At 38.6% G+C, this 22,422-nt stretch overlaps 1 protein-coding gene across 5 annotated transcripts in view; it reads right to left on the bottom strand.

The window, feature by feature from the left end:
- SOX5 (SRY-box transcription factor 5) overlaps positions 1-22,422 on the bottom strand; it is a 1,186,854-nt gene that overhangs the window by 50,325 nt on the left and 1,114,107 nt on the right. For all 5 annotated transcript variants that reach the window (XM_075551990.1, XM_075551991.1, XM_075551992.1 and 2 more), the window contains one exon: positions 1,606-1,783. In XM_075551990.1, coding sequence (XP_075408105.1) covers positions 1,606-1,783 — 178 coding nt within the window. The remainder of the gene's footprint in view (positions 1-1,605; positions 1,784-22,422) is intronic.

Genomic DNA, 22,422 nt, shown 5'->3' with positions numbered 1-22,422 from the left:
ACCTTAAACCTGACATGGTTGCTTTCCACTGCCCAAACTCGAGTTCACTGCCTATTCAATAGGTGACATCTGTAATTCACTTCTTATCTCGCAGTCTTTCGGGTGTACTCACTCTCGTAGCTTTGCGTTTCATAATGAACACGTTCCATAAGGAAAATTTCAGCACTTCTTTTACACAGCCGACTTCACATCTGCAGCTCTCTTTTGAACATCTCCACCTTAATGGTTCCTTGGACTTCAACTGTCCACAAGGATGCATTTTTATATTTATCACGTTGTCCCTATCTATCCCATTTTGTAATTAATGGAGCTACAATTCTACTGATTGAATAACTTCAGATTTCTGGGCTTCCATGTCTCCCACTTGATTCTCCTCCTCTCTGTTCTTTTTTGAGTCATGCCAATTCTTATTTAACAAATTCTCTTCACTTTATTGCCTCTTTTCCTTTCTCATTTTTTTCTATCTCATGTACTTTTTACATACATGTGTCGTTTACATATGTGTTAGCGCTACAATAAAACAATCGATTCCCTCATGTTAACTTGCCTTAAAGTCCTGATTACCTTGCTGCTGAAAGAAAAAGTCAAAATTCCTTAAGAGGTTCTTCAAGGATCGCTACAGTTGGATTCCAGTTGCCTCTTTCAATTTTTTTACCCATTATTTTCCAGCAAATACCATTTTGTACTTTAGCCCAAACTGCACAAATCTGAAAAATATTCTGGTGTTTCCCTCTAGTTTTCCTTACAGCCTAAAATGCCTAAAAATGTATCTCCTCACCAAGACTCATTTAGAATTAGGCTATTTTCAACTTATCCTCTCTTGATCTCTCCTGAATGGAATTCAACGCTCTTCTCTCTATAATTGTGAGGTTACACCTGCATTATGGAATCAAACTTAAAATTGCTGATTTACACTTAAGATAGATGGATTTTTCCCAATGAGCCTATAAGCCCCTCGGCATTCTTGCACGCTGGTCTCTTTATAACTGTGTGCTTAGCACAGTGCCTTGCAAATAATAAACGTATCGATAAATGTAGGCTGAAGTAAATAAATATTTGACAGTCTAATTTATATGTTAATTAAAAGCATGCCATCGATTTTTAAAAGTCAGTATACAAAAATATTATCGAGTGTTTGTTTACTTAAACATCAAGTAGGAAGAATTGAAGTTCATTACTTTTTGGAATACTTTGATAGGTTCAAGTGTATCCAAAACAGAATGGAAATGAATAAATCACATTCTGATGGCTGGTTGCTGAACCAGGAAGAAGGTATTTCACAATCATATATACTTCGCATGCACCACAAAAATGGAAATCGGTTCCATAACTGGAATCGTTGTGACGAGTTATTTAAACCTAATTTTTATATATTGGTGGGCATCAGCTACACAAACAGAAACAATACAATTAAGACACTGGAACTTACACTTGAGTTTGAAATATCTTTTGCCTTTTAAAACCAGACCCAACAGGTTCATTAGATTGAAATTCTCTTCCAAAGCCCAAGCCCTACATGAGGTATGCAGATTTTGCTATTTTCAGACGATTTCATTCAATTGCCATAAACAGAAAATGAAGAACAACAAAAGAAACGGAACTTACCTATTGTGCTAACTCTGGCGGAAGGGCTGGCTAATGTTGCTGGGACAGCAGCTTTGAGGGGGCCTGCCCCACTGTTTAGTCTCAGAGCTGGCATATGGGGAGAGGTGGGTGATGTGGGTGATTTGCCATCAGAGGTCTTGGGTTTAGCTGATAGGTTCAGTGGCTGTGCCACTTCATCCTGCAACGATCATTAGAACATAAGCTGTGATAAGGCAAGGCTGATCCAAAAGGCCTAGGAAAACACAGGTATATACCCAGACATCTTTCATCAAGTTCACTTACCAGCCAACATTCAACCAGAACATCACAGTTTTTGGTTCACTAACAACATATTGTCACGTCCAACTATGCATTATAAAACTTTTGTTGTTGTTGTTGGATATAGTCAAGTTCATGTGCACTCAGCTATCCAGAAAAATGCAAAACACAATATAAATGATATAACGAGTAAGAGTCTTGCAATTTTATACATTGCACTGTGCCTCTTTATTTTGAGATAGATTTTATCACCATAAAAGAATGAATGATGTCAGAAGATTGTTTTTAACCTCCAAAGAACAGGGTTGATTGTCATGCCTCTCTATACTTTCGCTAAATTTACTTTGGCATTTAAAAACACCAGGGGAACGATTCTTTCTGGGTCATTCCATTTGAAAATGTGAATTGACTTGGCCAGCATCATATGAGGCCTCAGTTAGGAAACACCCAGATCTATTGCACACTCTTCCACCCTTTTCTATGGTACAAAGGGGCGCTTCTTGCACGGTGGTCCTCGGAGTAGGATGTCGGGTCTCTGGAGGTAGGATTCAGAACCCCATGTTCTAAAACAAGCACTCACCGGTAATTCTGATGCGTGCATGCTGACGTTTGAGAACTGCTGCCTTAGATACTTTAATGGAACATCACACAAAACCTCTAAAAGGCATCTTTATTATAAGGTGGTGACAAAAGTAATAAATATTACCTTAATCTTTGAAATTTCATCGTGACATACCAGTTACTATTAACAATACACGAACACATGCAAATGCAGAAAGAAATTCAAGAACAGATTCGGTGGCAAGCGAAGGAATCAGGCTCTCCTTGGCAGTTCTGCTTAGACGTCCTGTCTGTCAGGCAGGACATTTCTTGACGACATACTATGCAGTTGTACTTCTAGGCACCTTGCCCTCTACAGAGCGGTACACCTGTTTCCTCCCTTCCGCGGGAGATTGCCGACTCGGTCTGCACACTGCTAGAAATTCCTTTGACCGCATCACGGCTCTTGCAAGAGCTTTTGTGTAGAGTAAAAGAAATGAAATGTACAGCAGTTTCACCTGCCTGTGCAGGAAAAAAGGAAGGAATACCTTCCCGGAGTTATCCGAGAAGGTGTTAAAAAAGCACCAAAGAAGCAGCAGGTGAGTGGTGAGTGGGTGCAGAGGGCGAGCGCGGTTCGATGAAGCCGACGCCATTGCTCCGAGTGTGGGCGCAGTGGCATGTGTGTGTTCATAGGAAGGGCTTAGAACTAGGAGGCACGCGCTGCGAAGAGATGACTGAGAGCAATACTTAGACAGAGGCCCACTGGAACCGTGCTCCTCTCCTTCATCCAAGGCAGCACAGCTGATGAGGAGCCAGGAAGTGCAAGGCTGTAGACCTAAGAAATGACGGTTCCAAACTTGATATCAAGTCACTCCAGATCGCCTTTTCATTGTGTGATCAGGCTAAATGGTATATGAATAAGAACTCAAATCCATATGCTGGTAACTGGAAAACTATTTTTGAACTATTATATGATATTATTTCACATTTGGTTGTTTTAATAGTTTACTAATGAGTTGGTACTCCAAATGATTATTACTCATGTAGTAGGGAAAAATACTCTCCCAATTTATGTTAATTATTTTTCATTTGTCTAGGTGAATATTTAAAAGCCACGACTATAAAATAAAAACAGACTGTTTCTGACATGTATTCTGATCATTATGAGCATGAGACATAAAGTGTGGATATAAGGCTTTTTCTAGTTTTTTATTTATTTTCACGATTCAGAAGAAATTTGTTTAAAAGCTTAGCATGACTCACCCTATTCTAACAAATAAAATATTCATTAAAATTTATAAATGAATAATTTACACATCAAACAAAGTAGCTTTCAGGGTCAAGAAAGCATTGGAGATGGCACTCTTATCAATTAAGTCCTCAAACTGTAAGGAAAGCAATTTACTTTTTATTTGTTCAACTGATAAATGATGTTGGTAATTGAAAATTCTGGAAATAACACATTTTATAATTGTTTCATTCACATACACAGCAATACTTCAGACTCTTAAGTAGCTCTTAAGTAGCTGCAAACTTGTATATGAAGATAATATAAAGTAAGCATTTAAGGTTGCACAATCATATTGAAAGCTAACGTAAGCAACTTTCACTAGTCAAAGGCAATGACTTACACCTGGAGGACAAGGTAAACACATAATTAAGGTGACCCACTAGTCAATTCCAGCTCACAGTGAACCCAGATAGAGCATCTGAGGCAACATGAATGGTTATAGGGCCAGACAGCCACATCGTTCAATCCCGCAGAGTGGCTGGTTGGCTTGAACCAATGACCTTGTAGTTCGTTATCCAATGCTTACCCACAGCAACACCAGAGCTCCTATAGAGCACACTGTATATAATTCCAGTTAGCTGTTTAATCCTTAAGACCGTGAAGTAGTTGTTTAACTTCATGGAGAAAACAGAAGCTCAGACAGTCCCAGTGAGATGCCCAGAATGCGAGCTCTTGAGTCCAGGTCTTTGTCCTCACTATGCAGCATACTAACAAATGCAGTCTTCGATTTAAGAAAGGAAGAGATGAAGCAGCATTTCTGAAATTCAGACCTAATCATGCAGCCGATCTATAATAACCCACATGAAATTTAGTACACAGCAATTCAATAAAATAACAAACATGTTTGGGACGTAGACACAAAGTTAAGGCCTACATTGCTAGCGTTTTGGAGATGGTTTCACGCTTCCATGTTCTCTATCTTGTATGACATTAAAAATCCCCTCTGTTAATACTAACACGTTAGTGAATTAGACTCTTCTTTGTGAGAAAATTTCCTAGTGTTTGTGTGGAATATGAAAGAAAATAAGATGAGCCAAGAGTATACTATGTACACCTAAATCCAAGTTTTTCAAATACATATATGATGATTACTTCTCCAAATAGAGCACTGGATAAGCCTAGTTGTCTGGGATGGAACACAAAACAAGTAAAAACTAAGCATATTTCTATTGCTTAAGCATGTCCTATTATAACTGCCAATGACTTGTCTGAAAGCAAGCATCTCACTTAAGACCAGTTGGTAACCATGGTATTGGAACTATACTGCAGGCTATAATTAATTCATGGCACAGTGGGCTGTGAATGGCAAGGTCAGCGGTTTGAACCCACCAACTATTCCACAGGAGAAAGAGTGGCAATCTGCTTCCATAAAGATTTGCTTCCAGTGTCAGAAATCCATTATGAAAGGCCACTTTCCTCTGCCTTATCGTGTCATTGGGTTGGAGATCACCCCATGGCAGTGAGTTTGGTTTGGGTTTATGTAATTCATATCCCTGCCAATGAAAATCTTGAACATAGCTTTTAAAAATGGATTAGCCAAACTGTTAAGGGGAGAAATTGTTTTTAGATGCACAGTGATTAGTTTTTATAAATGTATCAAACGCTGTGTAAGAAGTAAGGCGTCCGGTGGCACAATGGGTACTATATTGGGCTGCAAAGCACAAGGTTGGCAATTCAAACCCAGCAGTCACTCAATGGGGGAAAGACCAGGTGAGAGCCACTCCCAAGAAGATACAGCCTTGAAAAACGCTACAAAGCAGTTTAAAGGTGTCTTGTGGGGTCCCTGTCAAAATCAGCTCAATGGCAATGGGTAGTAGAAGTATATACAATCAAATTATATTTCACTCAAAAGGATTTCAAACAATAAGATCACTTTGGAAAAGTCTATTACTTGAACATAATTGCATAATACTTCAAATTTTATCATATAAAATTGTTTAGAAAAAAAATAAAATGATTTATTAGAGAACAATCGTTCTCTGGGGTTCAACATGTTTTATCACATTTTCCTTTCCTTTGCTTTCCTTCATCTTATTTTGTGCTAAGAGAATTTAGTAGGGGACTAGGAAATAATGGTGTCAGATGCACAGAGAAGTCTACTTGTTTACGTGTTGTATCCGTATCCTTCACAGCACAGATAGATACACGTGAGGATCCTTGATGCACAAGATAGACCACTGAGGGTATGCGAACGATACTATTCTTCAAAGGAAGAAATGTATCTTCACTTGCATCTTTTTATCATTCTCGTTATCTCATTTGTGACCTATTTCACACGATATCACTGTTGTCTCAAGATTTTACTTCCGTACAAAACAGCCACCATGAAATCACACAAACTTACTGCCATCGAGGCAATTCAGATTCATATGAACCCTGGAGGTCAGAGCAGAAGTGCTCCTTCAGTTGTCAGGTTTTATGGAAGCAGAAAAAACCCAAACCAAATCCAGTGCCATTCAGTGATGCTAAAACCTATGACTACTGGACAGGGTAGCACTGTCCCTGTGGGCTTCTGAGACTGTACCTCTTTATGAGACCATGGAGTCTGCCTCCCAGGGAGCAACTGGTAGACTCAAACTGCTGACCTGGTGGTTAAGCAGCCCATGAAGTAACCCACTACTCCACTCTGAGTCCAATAGCGGCATAGTGGTTACTTATTGGGCTGCTAACCTCAAGGCCAGCAGTTTGAAATCACTAGCTGCTCTCTGGAAGAAAAACTGGACTTTCTACTCCTGTAAAAGTGACAGGTTTGGAAATACACAAGGGCAGTTCTACCTTGTTCTATGGGGTCACCGTGACTCAGAATTGATTAGATGACGTTGGGTTTGATTTCGAGAGTATTAAAATACTAAAATATATTTTGTACTTAACAAATTTATAACATTGTACTGCCAGCAGACAACCACTATAAGTGTATTCAATCATTTCTTTGTTAATCACTGGGTGACTTTTCAACATTTATAAAAGGCTGGTACAGATTAGTATTACAGACAATATAAATCAATTCAGTGTCTGGTTTTCAGACTTTGATTTAGTGAGGTATGTTATAATGAGAAAAATAAGTCCATTTTCTTTGTATTTAAATCTCAGACATAAATATATGGAACTGTGTTTAAACTAAATTATCTGAGGACAGTTTGTCCATACATTTTTATTTATTAAAAAATAAATTTTTACTTAAAATGCACTTTGGATCTTTAACAGCTATGTAGTGATTGAATAGAGATTTGAATATTATTTACACAAATGCATATATATATATATATATATATATATATATATATATAGTTTAAATTCTGATCACCACATTTGGTGGTGAAATGGTTGGGCATTGGACTATCTTCAAAGTCAGCAGTTCAAAACCATAGACTGCTCTTTGAGAAAAAGATGAGGGTCTCTACTACACTTAACAGTGACCGTCTTGGAAACTCACAAGGGGAAGTCCCAGCCTGTCCTTCATGGGTACTAGGAGTTGGAATGGACTTGCTGGCAGTGAGTTTGTTTATGGATGGCAGTGAAAGCCCAAACTCCATTTGCCCAGTTCCCAGGTAGATAAACCTCCATTGAATTTCTTCTGACTGTGGACCTGGATGGAGGCCCTTTTGGACATGTTGTCAAGAGACACCAGCCCCTGGAGAAGGAAGGACATCGTGCTTGGTATAGTAGGGGGGCAGTGAAAGAGGGGAAGGCTCTCAACAAGATGGATTAACACAATGGCTGTAACAATGGGCTCCAACATAGCAACAATTGTGAGAATGTCACAGGACCAGGCCATGGTTCCTTCTGTTGGACATGGGACAGCTACGAGTCTGGACCACAAGGAGGCACCTAACTACAACCACTGGAATGGATGTGAGGAGTCTTACTCTCAGGCAGAGTGCACTGGAATGTGGATTTCTTCCACTCCCTCTCTAGCTAGTCCAGGAAGGGGAAGTTTCTCTTAGGAGCTTGGATGGGGGTCTTTGCACTGGGCTTAGGGCTGGGGATCCTATAGCCCTGGAGTCATGGCCATAGTTGGAAGGCCCTGGAACCATCTTGAAGCACCTCTGTCTAACTTAACATGTCCTAGTCATGGTTCATTCCTGGTTCTGTAGTCCCCCCTGTATCTAAGGGGTACTGATCTGCTGCCAGTCATGCTTTTGTGAAGTTTCCTTTGCCCTTCTGTGTCCTTTTTAAAGCTTTGTATCCCAGCTAACCCTTGGATGCCACTGGACCTTGTTGTTAATGGCTTCCTCAATCAGATGATGTGTCTTTGTCTTTATCTTGTCTTTATCCTGTTTAAGACTTAATACATGCTTTCCTTATAGTTGAGATTTGGGAGTCTCCGGTACCCTGAAACATATTATATAAGTGTGTATTATACGTTAGTTTATAACATAAGTTAGTTTCAGGCTTCTTCCTTTGAGCAAATTGAAAACCGTGATCCTCCCTGTATTTCTTACTATGCACACTTGAGGAATAAGCAGTAGTGACATAGGGAAGGAGAGAAGGTCCTGGTGGAATGTACTGGAAAAGCAATACTGCTGCTGCCCCCACTGCCACAAGCGAATGAACCGGACTCAGAAGGGAAGTTACCAGACGGGCTGCAGGGTGAGAGTGCAAGCCTGCTGTACCTCTGCTCCCTGTGTGTGCTCAGACTCCTGCTTCCCTTTGCTCTCCGTCTTCACCTGGGGAGCGTCATTCTCTTCTCAGTCACACTGAGTACTGAGTATGTGGGTGATCTTTTTCTCCTTTCTACAATTAAGTGCAGTCTTACTAGGAGAGACAATAAAAGCCAAAACTTGGACTATTAAAGAGGCTAACGCACTAGATGGGCAAAGTAAGAGTACATCAAATAGTATTTTAAAAATATCACTTTAACAGTCATAAGATTGTTTTCTCAGACCCTGAAAATTCAGGAATCCTATTCCTCGGGCCATTCACACTGCGCACTTAACCAGTTGGATCCTCATTCCCTAAAAATCAAGTCGAGTGTTTGCCAAAGCGCATCGTTCTGAAGTCCCTTTCAGGAATGGATGCTTACTTTTGGATTTATAACTAGGACAAACCTTGTCAACCAGGCAGAAGCTGCGCCAGGAATTCTTTGGCAGGTGTGTTTTTGCTGTGCTGATGCTACCGTTAGACTGGCTGCCATCTACACTCCTGTCTTCACGTAGGGAGCTGAGGGTAATGTAGTCTCACTTCTAGTTTGGCTTCCTTAGTTCACCATTTGACACTCTTGCTTAAGGTATACCTTCAACTTTTACAACTGTATGCCAATAGTATAGCTGGGGGTTTACACAATGCTCTCACATTTACATCACTGGCCCTTACTTAATTTAAAGGTATTTACACATTATTATTTAATTTAATTTGTTAAATTCCTTCTCTTCGCACTCTCTCAATACTTTAACAGAGTATTTTCTGATTCTGATTTTGTAAATTACATACACACAAACACACATATATGTTCATAAACAAATTAAATAAAGTATATGGATCTGGAATAACTGCTATATTTCGGAAGCATTTGTTGTTGTTTTAATTCTAAAAATTTGCTTTGAACTAATGCCATCCTTTCTATACACAGACTCCTGTGACAGCCACCTTCCAACATAATCCAGACTATTTCTTGCTTCCTGTTAGTTATGCTTGGCCTATGTGCACTTCCTTCTCACCTTGACTAGAGCTGAACTCTATAACCAATAGGGTTTTGCAGGGATTCCAGAGTTTGACTTCTGATGCCAGCTCAATAAAGACATGGTGATGCATACCTTGCTCTAATTCCCACCGGAGCCCCTGTGGTGTGGTGGTTACAAGCTAGGTTGAAAACTGCAAGTTCAGCAGTTTGACATCACCAGCCATCCTGCTGGGGAAAGTTGGGGCTGTCTACTCCTGTAGAGAGTTACGGTCTCAGAAACTCACAGGAGGCACTTCTACCCTCTTTGTTTAGGGTCGCTGAGTCACAATCAACTCATTGGCAGTGAGCCTTGGTTTAGTGTTTGGTTTTCCTGGATTGCTTGCAATGGGACTGGGTTTCTCAACTATAGCACTACTCAACATTTGGGCTAGATATCATCCTTTGTTGTGGGTGGTTGTTTAATGTGACCGTAGGACAGTTAGCAGCAGCCCAGGCCTCTATCCACTAAGCACTGGCAGCAATAGTTTCGCCCTAGTTGTAACAGGCCCAACTTGTTTCAAACTGCTGAACTTGAGGTTAGCAGTGCAACAAGTAACCCTACAATACCACAGATGCTCACCATGTCTTTAAATAATTCTTGGGGGAGAAACTCACTCTCAGTTGAAATCCAGGACATTTGGCAAGTCAGTTAGTTGCCACAATGCAGGATACTCCAACGGGCCTATGGAAAGAGCCCTTAGTCAAGGAACTGAGGTTTCCTGCCAACAACCAGAACTGTCCCAGAAACCCACATGGGATTTTACCCCGGCCTATGAGTCAGCATTCTCCACGGCAGTGACGTTCCCTCCTCCCCGCCCACAGCATGGCAAGCACTGACCAATAATCTCGCCTGTACAAAGGAGGTCTAGCCAATAGGCAGTCACTTCTATGGCCTCAAACCCTATCTATCTATCTATCCATTTATTTATTTTGCTTTTGATAAGTAAGATATAATCTTGATCTTCTGGAAAATACCGAGTTTCCTCCTCTTTAGCAATAATGCTTGCATGGCTTCCTACCATCTCCCTTTAATGGGGATACTTTGCAGAGCCAGGAACCACTTGCTTTTCCCTGTCCCTGCTACTATTCTCTCTCTATTCATTCGAGCATCTCCAGTTAGACCCACCCTCACTCTAACGCCTGTCCACCCCCACGGCCCATGTTCGAATGATGAAGCACATAAGTGGCATTTCTGTGCACTTGATTAAGAATGCCACATGAGAAGTTGAGCTCACAAGGTGTGATGAAAACAACTCCCAGAACTGTTGCAGAGTAAACGGTTTCCACCTATACTTGGAAAGAGGAAGAATGGGAGGAGCACAAGTGTCGAAAATAATATTTTGAAGAGAACAATTATAATCTGTGCCAGTGTGAAACCTAGGATATTTCAGACTCAATTCTGTTTAACCTCTGGTGCCCGGACAACTTCTAATGCCAATCATAGTGGTTATTTTGTCGTATGGTGTTCATTACAATTGGATGATTGCTATTATCTTTTAAAATGATTAGCAGTTTTTCTCCCAAGAGGCTAATAGGAGGCACAGAGCCGTAAAAATTGATGTTAATAATCATACCGGTCCTCCTTATTAACCTCTAAATGTAAGTCTCCGAAAGCTTTTGCAAAATGCTTTAGAAAATGACCAAGTGGTTCACGCCATGGGAAGAATCTAAAGTTCTCTTGCACCACCACCTGATCTGTCCTTAAGGTCAAAGTCAAAATGCTTAGTCAGGTATTTTCCTGGTGGTTCCATTTGAAATGAGGTGGGGAAATCAAGAATGAAAAAACTGTTCACTGAAGGAATGAACTATTGAAAGAAAAGACAAGAAACAGGAGAATATAAGGCAATGTAACGCTGTTAACCTATTATTTTTAAAATAAGCTTCCAGAAAAGAGGAAATGCATTGATCAAATATTTACAACCACATCTATGGCTCATTTAGACCATATAAAGAAGAGATTGAATATATCATGGAGGTATGATGGAGTAGAATTATGGGAAAACAAAAACACCACTCCTAAAAACATTAAAAGAATAAAGTGATAACCTTGAAACAAAATATGCAAAAGCAAACACTTTGGAAGGTCTCCTAGAAGACTTAAAAATACAAATAAAAAGTCCTTTGAAAAATAAGTAACTTTTTTAAAAGTTTTTTTTGTTTGTTTCTACTGGTCTGGTTATAGGCATGTAGACTGTCTTCAGACAGCCTTTCTGGTGGAATGGAAGAGGAAATATCAGAAATAACTGTATATGGATCATTTAATAATAATTTCCATTAAGTCAGATACCTCATTTCTGACACTCAATTCACATAGGACACATGCATATTCTAATGGAAATATGTCCTCAATTCTCTGGTAAACTAAGCCTATTTAATGTCTAATGATAGCCAACTGGTATACTTTTGGAGACTGGAAAAGGGTTTAATTGTCTAGGACAAAGAACTTTGGGGAAGAATGTGTGTGTGTGTGAGTTGGAAAAAAAAAGGATTACAAGGGTGTTGTAAATTGAACTGTGCTCTCCCCAACCCTCCACCCTTCAAGCGATTTCTTCCTGCAACTTGAATTTCATAATTATGTTCTATGTCTTTAGGGCTCCAGTTTATCCTTCCTTTTTCTTATGGTTGAAGGTTTGACATGTCCAGGACTCAGTGGTTTTTGCTCAAGAGCTATCAGCTAACAAGGACTCTGTCAGAGAACTCCTAAGCAACAGACTTCCTGTAGACAATCACTTGGAATTTTATTAGGTCAATAAATCCAAACCAACTTTTGCTGCTCCATTCACTGCAGAGAACAAGAGAAAGTTGTTGAAGATAAAGGGGAGAAATCCAAAGATAAAAGACAAGCAAAAATCAAATTTAAAAACAAAGCTTACTGCCCCACCCTCTACTGCTCCCATACACCAGCATAATCTAGACTCATTCTTACCCTTTAGGGTAAGTACAATATTCTTTTTTTAATGTCTGAATGTAGACTATTAGAAGAATTGTCCCATCCATTCCTGTCTAAATCTTCTTCTTCTTATGGGTAGATGCATTCTTTGATTTGTTCCGCGACATCTTTTAGGCATCACTCCAGACAGAGAAGGAATTTGTGCTGGAGTTAGGAAAGACACTAAATTATTGAAGACCAATTTAGACCATATAGCTTACTAAAAGTTCCCAGTTGTTCAGGAAAAATCATTGTGATTAATCTGAAAGAGAGGCTTGAAGGAAGAAACGCTTTTGGGGCAAAAAGCAACAACAACAACAAACCCAGGCATTTCATTTCATCTGGATGATTTAGAATCTACTTTTATCAAAACTGTGATTGATTTATTAGAGTAAGAATTAGATTTGGATTTTAAATCATAGATATTAAATGTAAATGCATTTTCAAACACTAATAACATTATAACTTCTTTATTATGTGGCTCTTCCTATCAATTTTTAGAAACCTTTGTAAACAAAAATGATCTCAAGGCCACGAGTTCCAGAAAAATTAAATACTACAACATTTCTTATTTGGGATTAGATAACAAATATTAAAAATAGTTGAAAGATTGTTTCCTCTACCTAAAACATTCACCAAAAACAATGCTTTTCCCATTAGAGTTGACTGCAGTTGGACCCTCGCTCCTTCTCTCGGGAAACACAAGACCTCGTGCATCATTAGTTCACTATGGGACATACATAATTTTTTTACCTTGGAACATCCACCACCCCCCAAAAAAGAGGCTCATCTGTAACAAAACATTATCATCGAAAGAGCGAGTTTCAGAGAAGACACAGATGTTTATAAATCCCACGAACATTTGTTACTTCAACATATTTGGAGGTCAGTTAAATAGAAGTTTTAAGCATTTAAGAAAATAGCTTCAAAAAGTATATTTCTGAAAATGATGAGGGCAAAGAATGTACAGATGTGCTTTACACAATTGATGTATGTATGGATTGTGATAAGAGTTGTATGAGCCCCTAATAAAATGTTTTAAGAAAAAAATAAAAAGTATATATCTGTTCATACTTAGTAATGATTTCAAATATCATAAATGAATAAAGCACCACTATACATTTTTCCTATATTATTCCCACAGCAAGAGAGTGAGGTGTTACCAACACCATTCGAAAGATAGAGAAACTGAGGCAAAAGAAACTCAACGACTTGTCACTGCTAAAAATTTTAGAAAGCCTAAGCTCTGAAAAAAATCAGCTGGGGAAGCCTAGATATACTTGCAGAGTTGCCTCTCAATTACCTTAGAGACAATAAGAGAAAAAAATATTAAAAAATTTTTTCGATCAGAGTCCCAAATGACAGCTTGTAATTTCATCCAAATTCTGATAAAATGTTCATCTCCCAAGTGCTAAGGAAAATGTAGAAAATATCAAAAACTTACAACCAAAATTTTGTTTTATATTTATAACCAAACCATGATATAGTTTAATAAAGTACAAGTAAATTCATATATATAAATATATATATGATGTATGTATCAAAAGAGTAAATAGATGTTTCAAGTGAATTTCATAAATAATTTAATAAATTTCTATTTAAGGAGACTTCTTTTATTTTCAGAAATAAAATACATGTTACTTCAGTTTCAGTCTAATTCTTTCTTGCCACTTAGAAAGGAATATAGCAATAAATAATTTTTTTAAAGAGGAAAAAAGATAGGGAAGACCTTTAGCCTGCCTACTGGCTTGCCCAAAGGCTATATGCATCCACCCCAGGTTTATTTTAAACGAGTTGTTACCAAAGGTTACCTGCAGGCCACTTTAGAGTGATTTATAATGAATGTCTGCAAAACTCCTTTTATTTTCACGATCACCTCAATACAATCATGAAGGCCTTCCTTGTCTTCATGGCAGAGACCAGCTGGGGAATGGATGTCTTTACAGAATTCCAAGGGGTAATGAGTATTTATACAGAATATCAGGTAAGGGCAATACTTTTTGTTTTGCCCCAGAGACAAAATACATTTTTCTCAACATATCCAAGATACTTAGCTTGAAAATATATTCTACTTGTTATATGAAAAAAATAAAATTCAAGGTATTGGTCAGTGCAAATGGAAATGAAGATAAAAAGGCATAAAATTTAGCATCAGGTAAGAGTCTTATTTTAATTATAATGATCTTGAGTTTGTATGAAAGCTCTCACAGCATAATGATTCTTAAGTGTCTGTATTGAGTTAAGCATGTCATGAAGCATGAGGAATTACAAGATTGATTTATCAGTTATTCATTTACGAAACAGTCAATTAAAATAATTAATGTGTAGTGAAACTCAGCTGTAATGCTTCATGTCTAATTTTTCCCAACCCATAACATTCAAAGAACAATGCATTTCAGTTTGGATGGCATAAATTTGTTTACAGAGTAATTGAAATGATGACATTACATTAATGTTCTGCTCATACCCTGAAGAATATACAATGGAGAAGGAATGATCGTATTTGTCTCGGATTTGACGTTATTCTGACTGCTACTCAGGTCTACCAGATTGCTCAATGAACGAGTCTGCAGGTGATCTGAGCCTGTATTCTCGATTCTTGTAGTAAGGGAGAGAGTATAAGCAGGTAGATTGCTAGGTAGATATAAACACAGAGCGGGGTGCAAACAATTTGACCTTGACTACTAACCCACCTCCATGGGAAGTCCTTCCGTGGAACCAAGTCCTGGAGATGTCCCTTTGTAAAGATGGGAACCAAGACAGCTCTATAGAGCAGCTCTACTCTGTGAGACCCGCGTTACCACGAGCTGGAACACGCCTAACGGCAATGCATTTGATTTTAGTAAAAGAGGGGATTCAAAAAGGTTCTGAACACGTGGTATTTAAAAACAGAGGAATTTTTCATGAACTTTTAAAGTCTCTCCATATTATATACATATATATTCTTATATTTTATATGTATACACACATACCATGGGCTGCCAGAAAAATAAACAAATCTGTCTTGGAAGAAGTACAGCTGCTATGCTCCTTAGACACAAGCACAGACTCTGTTTCATCTATCTTGGATCTTTTATGAAGAGGGACCGGTGTCTGCTGAAAGACGTCACGCTGGGGAAAGCGGAAGGTCAGTAAAGACGAGAATCAAGAAATACAGTGACTGCAACACCGAGCTCAAACACAGAAATGACCTTGCGGGTGACACCCACCAGGCAGGGTTTCCTTCCATTGCATAGATGCTCACTATGAGCTGGATAGGACTTACCAGCACCTAACAAAGACGACAACCTTACCGAACATATCTTTCTAGGGATCAGAATGTTCAGATTCCTTCCATCCCGTGATGGCGGGTAGACTTCTCATTAAAATCATGCGAATTCTGACTTTTAGATCCCAAACCTGTCTGTTGCTAAGGCACGAGACTGTGTGGATCATAACAAACTATGAGCCTTGAGTAGAACGGGAATTCTAGAACCCTTCATTGTGCCTTTTCAGAACCTGTCCATGAATCAAGAGGTGGTTGGGTGAAAGGAACAAGGGGACAGACACTACATGGTTTAAAACTAGGAAAGGTGTGGGGCATGATTGTATACTTATTCTATTCGTATGCTGAGAAAATAATCAGAGAAACTGGATTATATGAAGAAGACCGCGGCATCAAGATTGGAAGAAGGTTTATTAATAACGTTCTATATGCAGATGATACAACCTTGCTAGCTAAAAGTGAGGAGAACTTGAAGTTCTTGTTGAAGAAGATCAAGAATTACGGTCTTTGGTATGGATTACAATGTAATGTAAAGAAAACCAAAATCTTACAACTGGACCAACAGGTAACAACTCAATAAATGGAGCTCAAATTGAAACTGTCAAAGATTTGTTGGCTCCACAATCAGTGTTCATGGAAGCAGCTGTCAAGATCAGAAGATGAGTTGCAGTGCATAAATCTGATGCGCAAGACCTCTTTAGAGCATTGAAAAGAAACGGTGTTACTTTGAGGACTAAAGTGTGCCTGACCCAACATGGCATTTTCAGTGGCCTCATATGCAGGTGGAACTTAGACATTGAATAAGGAAGACTAAAGCAGAATCCATGCATTTGAATCATCGTGCTGGCAAAGAATATTGAAAACACCATAGACCAACACATCTGTCTTGTAACAGGACAGCCAGAATGCTCCTCAGAGGCAAGGATAGCGAGACTGCTTCTCATGCACCTTGGGCATGTTGGCAGGAGAGACCAGTCCCTGGAGAAGACATTAAGTTTGGGAACACAGAAGGACAGTGAAAAAGAGGAAATCAATCGACAAGTTGGATCGGCACAGCGTCTGAAGCAATGGGCTCGAATATAGGAAGAGCTGTGAAGCTGGTGCAGGAGCAGGCAGTGATTTCTTCTGTTGTACATCAGGTCACTGTGAGTTGCAGCCAACTCAGTGGCACCAAACAAGGACCATCACTTTCCGAGAGCCTGGTCTTTCTACAGAGTAAAGCAGCACTGACTGTTTCTTTTTGCTTAAGTGCAATCTCCGTCTTCCCATGTTTCACTGATTCTATGATCCAAGGATCCAAGTCTTTGGCCTGTAATACTTCACCCAAGAAGTTCCAAATTGTTTCCCATTTGCAGATAATCCCTTGATGTCCTTCTATTTATTTATTTAAACAGAAGTAGGGCAGTGATTCCTAATATATCTTAGTCTCGAAGCTCTGCTGAAACGTAATCAGTTTCATAGCAGCACACAAGCTATGACTTATGGATATGGGTGGTTGCTTACAAAGTGGACTGCCTGGGAATCGAATCCAGAGCACTTGTAAGAAAGCCAAGAATTCTGCTATCGAATTACTGGATCACGAGTGAACTCGGTGGCAGTTAGCAATAACAACAGATGGATGGATGAATAAATGCAAAATATTGCTGGTGCATAGGTTAAGATATAATTTCTTCTCTCTCACCCAGAGTCATAAAAGTGGAAACAAGGGCATACAGTATTATAAGGATGCTTGAATACAATACAAAAAGTGTGTCTTTGTTCCTTGGGTGACTCCAGTGGTGCAGCCAACTCTATACAGAGTAGTTGAGAGGAGTCTTATGTGTGATGGGCAAGAAAAGTTCTGTGAAGAGGGCAGAAGCATTTCAGAGAGATGTAGTTAGGTGCTATCTAATCAGTTCCGACCCATAGTGACCCCATGCACACCAGAATGAAACACTGCCGGGACCACCCTCATAACTGTTCCTGAACAGAGCTCCCCCCCAAAAAAAGAGGATGGGGAGGTGTGTGGGTGAAATTGCATGACACCTAAGGAAGTGATAGAGCTTGGAGCACACATTTCTGGGATTGAGAGCAAGGCAGCAGGAAACACCAGAACCAGTGAGGTAGGCGAGATCATAGGAGGGGGCTTGACAAATGTTTGTGAAACAATAAGTGATCCTCCGATCCCTGTTTTATTGACGGATGAAGCCCTGCAGGAGGTGAGACTTCTCATCCCCGCACTGCCAATCTTCTTAAATTTACTTCCGTCTCTCTAGATTTACATTCGTGTCAGCCTCACTTTTGCTCTAATTCAGATGAAATTCAACATTCTACAATTTCACATTAGTTGTTATCACTGCACAGACTTCCATTTTCCTCCATAAATCTGTTCAAATGAGAGCTTTCCCTTATTGCACTCTTTCTCCCTTGCTAGACCAGTAACATTCAGTCTTTCCTCTACACGATTTCTTTAAGGACACTTGTTGACTGCATGTTGATCATCTGCTTGTCTGCCTTCTTACCTAAAGTGTTACTGATTCCTAATTCCCTCATCACCCCTGTCACCACGGTGTCCAAGCGTGTATATCTCAAAGAAATTGTACTTTGACATCTTCTAAAAATGATCCTTGAAATATTATTTGTAAGCAACCACAGTCAGTACAAGACTTTGTGGCTGAACTTTTTAATTGAAGTTTGGGTGGAAAATGTGCAGAGCAAATTCATTATCCACTCAAAATATCCAAGACATTAGGATTCTTGACAATGGTTACAATTATGTCAATGTAACAGCAGCTGTCCTACTTCCTCCATGGGCTCTCCATTACTATCTATCCTTCTTTCCAGCCTTCAAAACTTGGGATGTGGATGGGGCAAATGATGTTCGTTTGGTATCATATTGTAGATTTTATTGTGGAATATTTATTTAATAGTTCTGCTTGTTATTTGGATAAAATTGAAACCTGGGATTTGGCTGCATTCCAGACTTGAATGTCAATCCAACAAAGAAACATAATATGTTTTTCCCAACAAATCTAAAGTCTACTACTTGGAATAGGTCAGCTGCATGTCTCTTTCCAACAGTAGGCATTCTCCTGCCTCCTTTCTCACTAGATGATGATTCATTCAATCACACTCTATTAACTACATTTTATAGAAACCTTGCTTTTTAAACAAGATTCAAGTCCATTTAAAATGTGCTGATAAAAATCTTAATATTTTATCATTAAATTGTTAAAGTTTTATGTTACATGCCCCACAATATTAGAAAAGTGTGATTATGTAAACGATAAAAATTCATCAGACAATTGCTTGAAAACCATTAGTTAAAAAAAATCTTTGTTAAGGCATATTCTCTTGGATTATGTTTATTTTTGAAGTGTAACTTAAGAAAACATAACAGTGAAAACTGTATCACTAAGATAACTAACAGTTTAGTTTATATTGCTAAGATTTAAGTTTTTATAATACAAATATTAAACCAAGTAAATATTGTTTGAAAATGTTTAATGATTCAGTTCCTTCAAATTCAATGGCTTAAACAAAATGTTTCTAATATGGTCAGTCTTGTGTAATTTTTCCTCCACATAGTTCATAGTTCAAAAATTACAATCCCAGATATAATGGACCTGCATTTCAGACCAAAGCAACTTTATTCATGCCTCCAGAAAAAGCAAAGGAAAACAAATTAAAATTACCCTTGTGTCCAAAGCATCACTATTTTTGATAAATGACAGCACCATTTACATAGAAATGAAGGCTAAAACAATTCCACCATTTGACCCAAAATTCCTGTCTTGCCCTGTTTTCATGTAGGGTTGACCTGAATATTGAGCTCCCACTGATTTTAAATGAAATTTTGATCCTGTAAAGCGCTGCATAGAGAAATAAAGACAACACAAATCGGTACCTGTTTAAGGACACTCCTGTTGCTGTCATAATGCTTTTATACATTCTTCACAACCGATTTTTTTCTAATGTTATTTTAAGTGCTACTGGAAATACCACAAGGGAAGAATTTCTGCTGGATTTCATCCTTTCTATTTCTGGTCTCAATTTTTCTTTATCCTATTTATGAAATATTCACCCTGCCAAAAGTCATCACAATTTAAGAATAAATTTTAACAAGTCAAATTACATAATAAACCAATCGCCCCCCCCCCCTCTGGCTTTTGAAAACACTAAGTTAAAGTCTCTTTTAGAGTCCCTATACTGGTAATTAGTAGTCTTGCAAACCACTAAACAATGCTTTAATTTTTATAAAATGTGTAGTTTTATGAGAACTGGAAATTATTAGTCTTTTATGGTATTGATGAACAATATGAAGGGAAATAAATATTTAATTATTTGAGCATGTATATTTTGCTTGTCTTATTATTTTGATAGCATGAAGCCTATTAGATGAAAATTATGGCCTTCAGTGTTTAAAATTCAAATTTAAATCTCTCTTCTTTATGCTTTAGGGAAAAAATTACACGTATATATTTTTTTAGCTGTTGGGTTTTCTTAAAAAGTCACCTGGTGCTCTGTAATTGGAAGCACAGCTAACAGCTGTAGGATATCGCAATGTTAAGTCCCACAGCGCACAAGAGAACGCAGGCCATTGTATTATCTTGTCTATAAGGACATTCAGAAGTTGGCAGCGGCCCCGGGACTCTGAGGACATGCGAGTAATGATTCAAGTTTAAGGACATTTCTGGCTATTCACTATACTTAGTATTTGCATTTTTTGTGGGGATGCTGCTTTCCAATAACTCTGATAACTAGGTTCATTTTAGCACTACTTAATATTCTGATATTAATTAGTACATTTTTCAAATTTAATATGTAGAAGTTCCATGAGCCTATGTCTTCATTAAGTACGAGAAAAATGATAACTGCATTTTTAAGTAAAAGAAAATTGCTAAAAAGAATCCCTGTTTCCTAGAAGGAAAATAATGTGTGTTATTTGTTATTTTAAGGCAACCTGGTGGGGCCATGATTCAGCATTAGGCTGGTAACTTAAAGATTGGAGGTTCAAATCCCACAGCAGCTCATGGGATGAAAGGCCTGCCAAACGACCGCCATGAAAGTTCCCAACAGGTGGGATTTCAGCTCTACCCTGTAAGAACTCTAGGCCTCACAATCGACTCCACAACACTCAGCAGCAAGAACTCAATAGTTGAAAGGCCATATTTCACCTATATTTTCAATCTTTAGGATGCTTTCCAGAAAAAATTCACTGCCATTGAGTAGACTCCTACTCACAGTGAACCTTAGGACAGGATAGTTCCCAAGACTGTTTCTTCCAACGGCTGACCTGCTAGGCAGGCCAACTCGCAATCACTACGCCACCAGGGATCCCCTTTAGATAAGGTATATACACTTGAAAATTCCTCTGTCACATTAATAAGCACCCTTAAACAATAATTCTCTTCATGTGAATCATGCCACTCACTGTGCATTTATTAAAGGCAGTGTTTCTGCATCTCAAATGAATTGAGTCGAACCATGTCTACTCCTTGTTCAAAGAGCCATGTTTATGAATGACCGTGTGCTTTAGATGAATTATCAATGGCTATAAGAAACTTGATGATGAGGATGCAGATCATCACGTTCATATAACTTTCTGAACACATTGTGGTTCAAACTGTCAAACATTCAAGTAGTGGTCAGAATAATCTAGCTAGCAGAGGGAGAGATGAGAAAGACAGAGAAAACAAAGAAAGAATGTGAACATGTTGAAAGAAAGCTAGCCTCTCAAAAATACTTAATTTAGTAGATTGTACACTTGTCCAAGGATAAAAGTTATGCTAGCCTTACTTTAAAAACTCTGCTGAAGTTATTTTAAGATTGTAGAAGATCTTCAGATTTTTTTTCAAAAATAGTTGGATTTGGCAGATTTGTTTAAATCCTACTAGATTATAAAGTTTGGTAGAAACAAAAAATAAAGTTTAAAAGCAAAAATTGGATTATCCAGAAATTAGGGTCTACTTCTTCCGTGACTTTTTAACCACTCAAAAGATATTAAGGAAAGCAAGGGTCCAAACTCCTATGAGCCTTAGTACGTAGCAACTGCCGGGCTTCTTTTTAAGATGATTGTTTTAAAACACTCATGATAGTGCAAGAATATCACTCCAAAGCCTCAAACTTTTCATTTGTTTCATATAAATCATAACATACCATCAAGCGTGTGTATATATTTACATCAGTAATTAAAACAAAAACTGGTCAAGTAAGTGACTCAGGACATAGGCCATAGGCCAGAGAAAGAGTCTGGATGAAATACACATACACTTATGAAGTTATATCAAACTGCCTCTTTCTGTCACCATCCATCCACATATCCCTCACTACCTGCACTGTGTTCCCTGGGAGTTATGTCTAACTCGTTCATCAACATGCTCAGGGCCAAGGGGTCCTAGTGGTGCTGTAAGTGAGGCCGAGCTGCTAAACTCAAAGTTGGCAGTTGAAATCCGGCAGCCGCTCTGGGGGAGAAAGATGAGGCTAGCGGCTCCCATAGAGATTTACAGCCTTGGACACCAAAGACAGTGTCACTGAGTCACCATCAACAGCAGCGGCTTTATCCTAAGGTTCAAACACTTTGACACAACACTGGCATGTAATGGATATTTGAAGTGTCTCATTTCAAAAGCAAAGCTTAGCCATGCTGTTGTGGCCCAGGGTCTAGAGTGTTTCTATAGGATGTCATGCTGCAATGCTTTAAAGCAGTAATTAATTGTCTGAGGGTATACACACATTTTTTTCCTTTCCCCACTAAGGCATCTTAATCTGAAAAAGCAGGATAGCAGTTTGATATTTTGTGGGATCGATGAAACTACATGTCAGATTATATCATTTCCCATGAAAAATGAACGCTTTTCTCATTCAAGCTCCGATGTCACAGTTCTACAAATTCT

This window comes from Tenrec ecaudatus, chromosome 6 (assembly GCF_050624435.1).
Source record: "Tenrec ecaudatus isolate mTenEca1 chromosome 6, mTenEca1.hap1, whole genome shotgun sequence".
In the NCBI taxonomy this organism is placed as follows: domain Eukaryota; kingdom Metazoa; phylum Chordata; class Mammalia; order Afrosoricida; family Tenrecidae; genus Tenrec; species Tenrec ecaudatus.
This window is presented reverse-complemented; position numbering and strand designations above follow the sequence as displayed.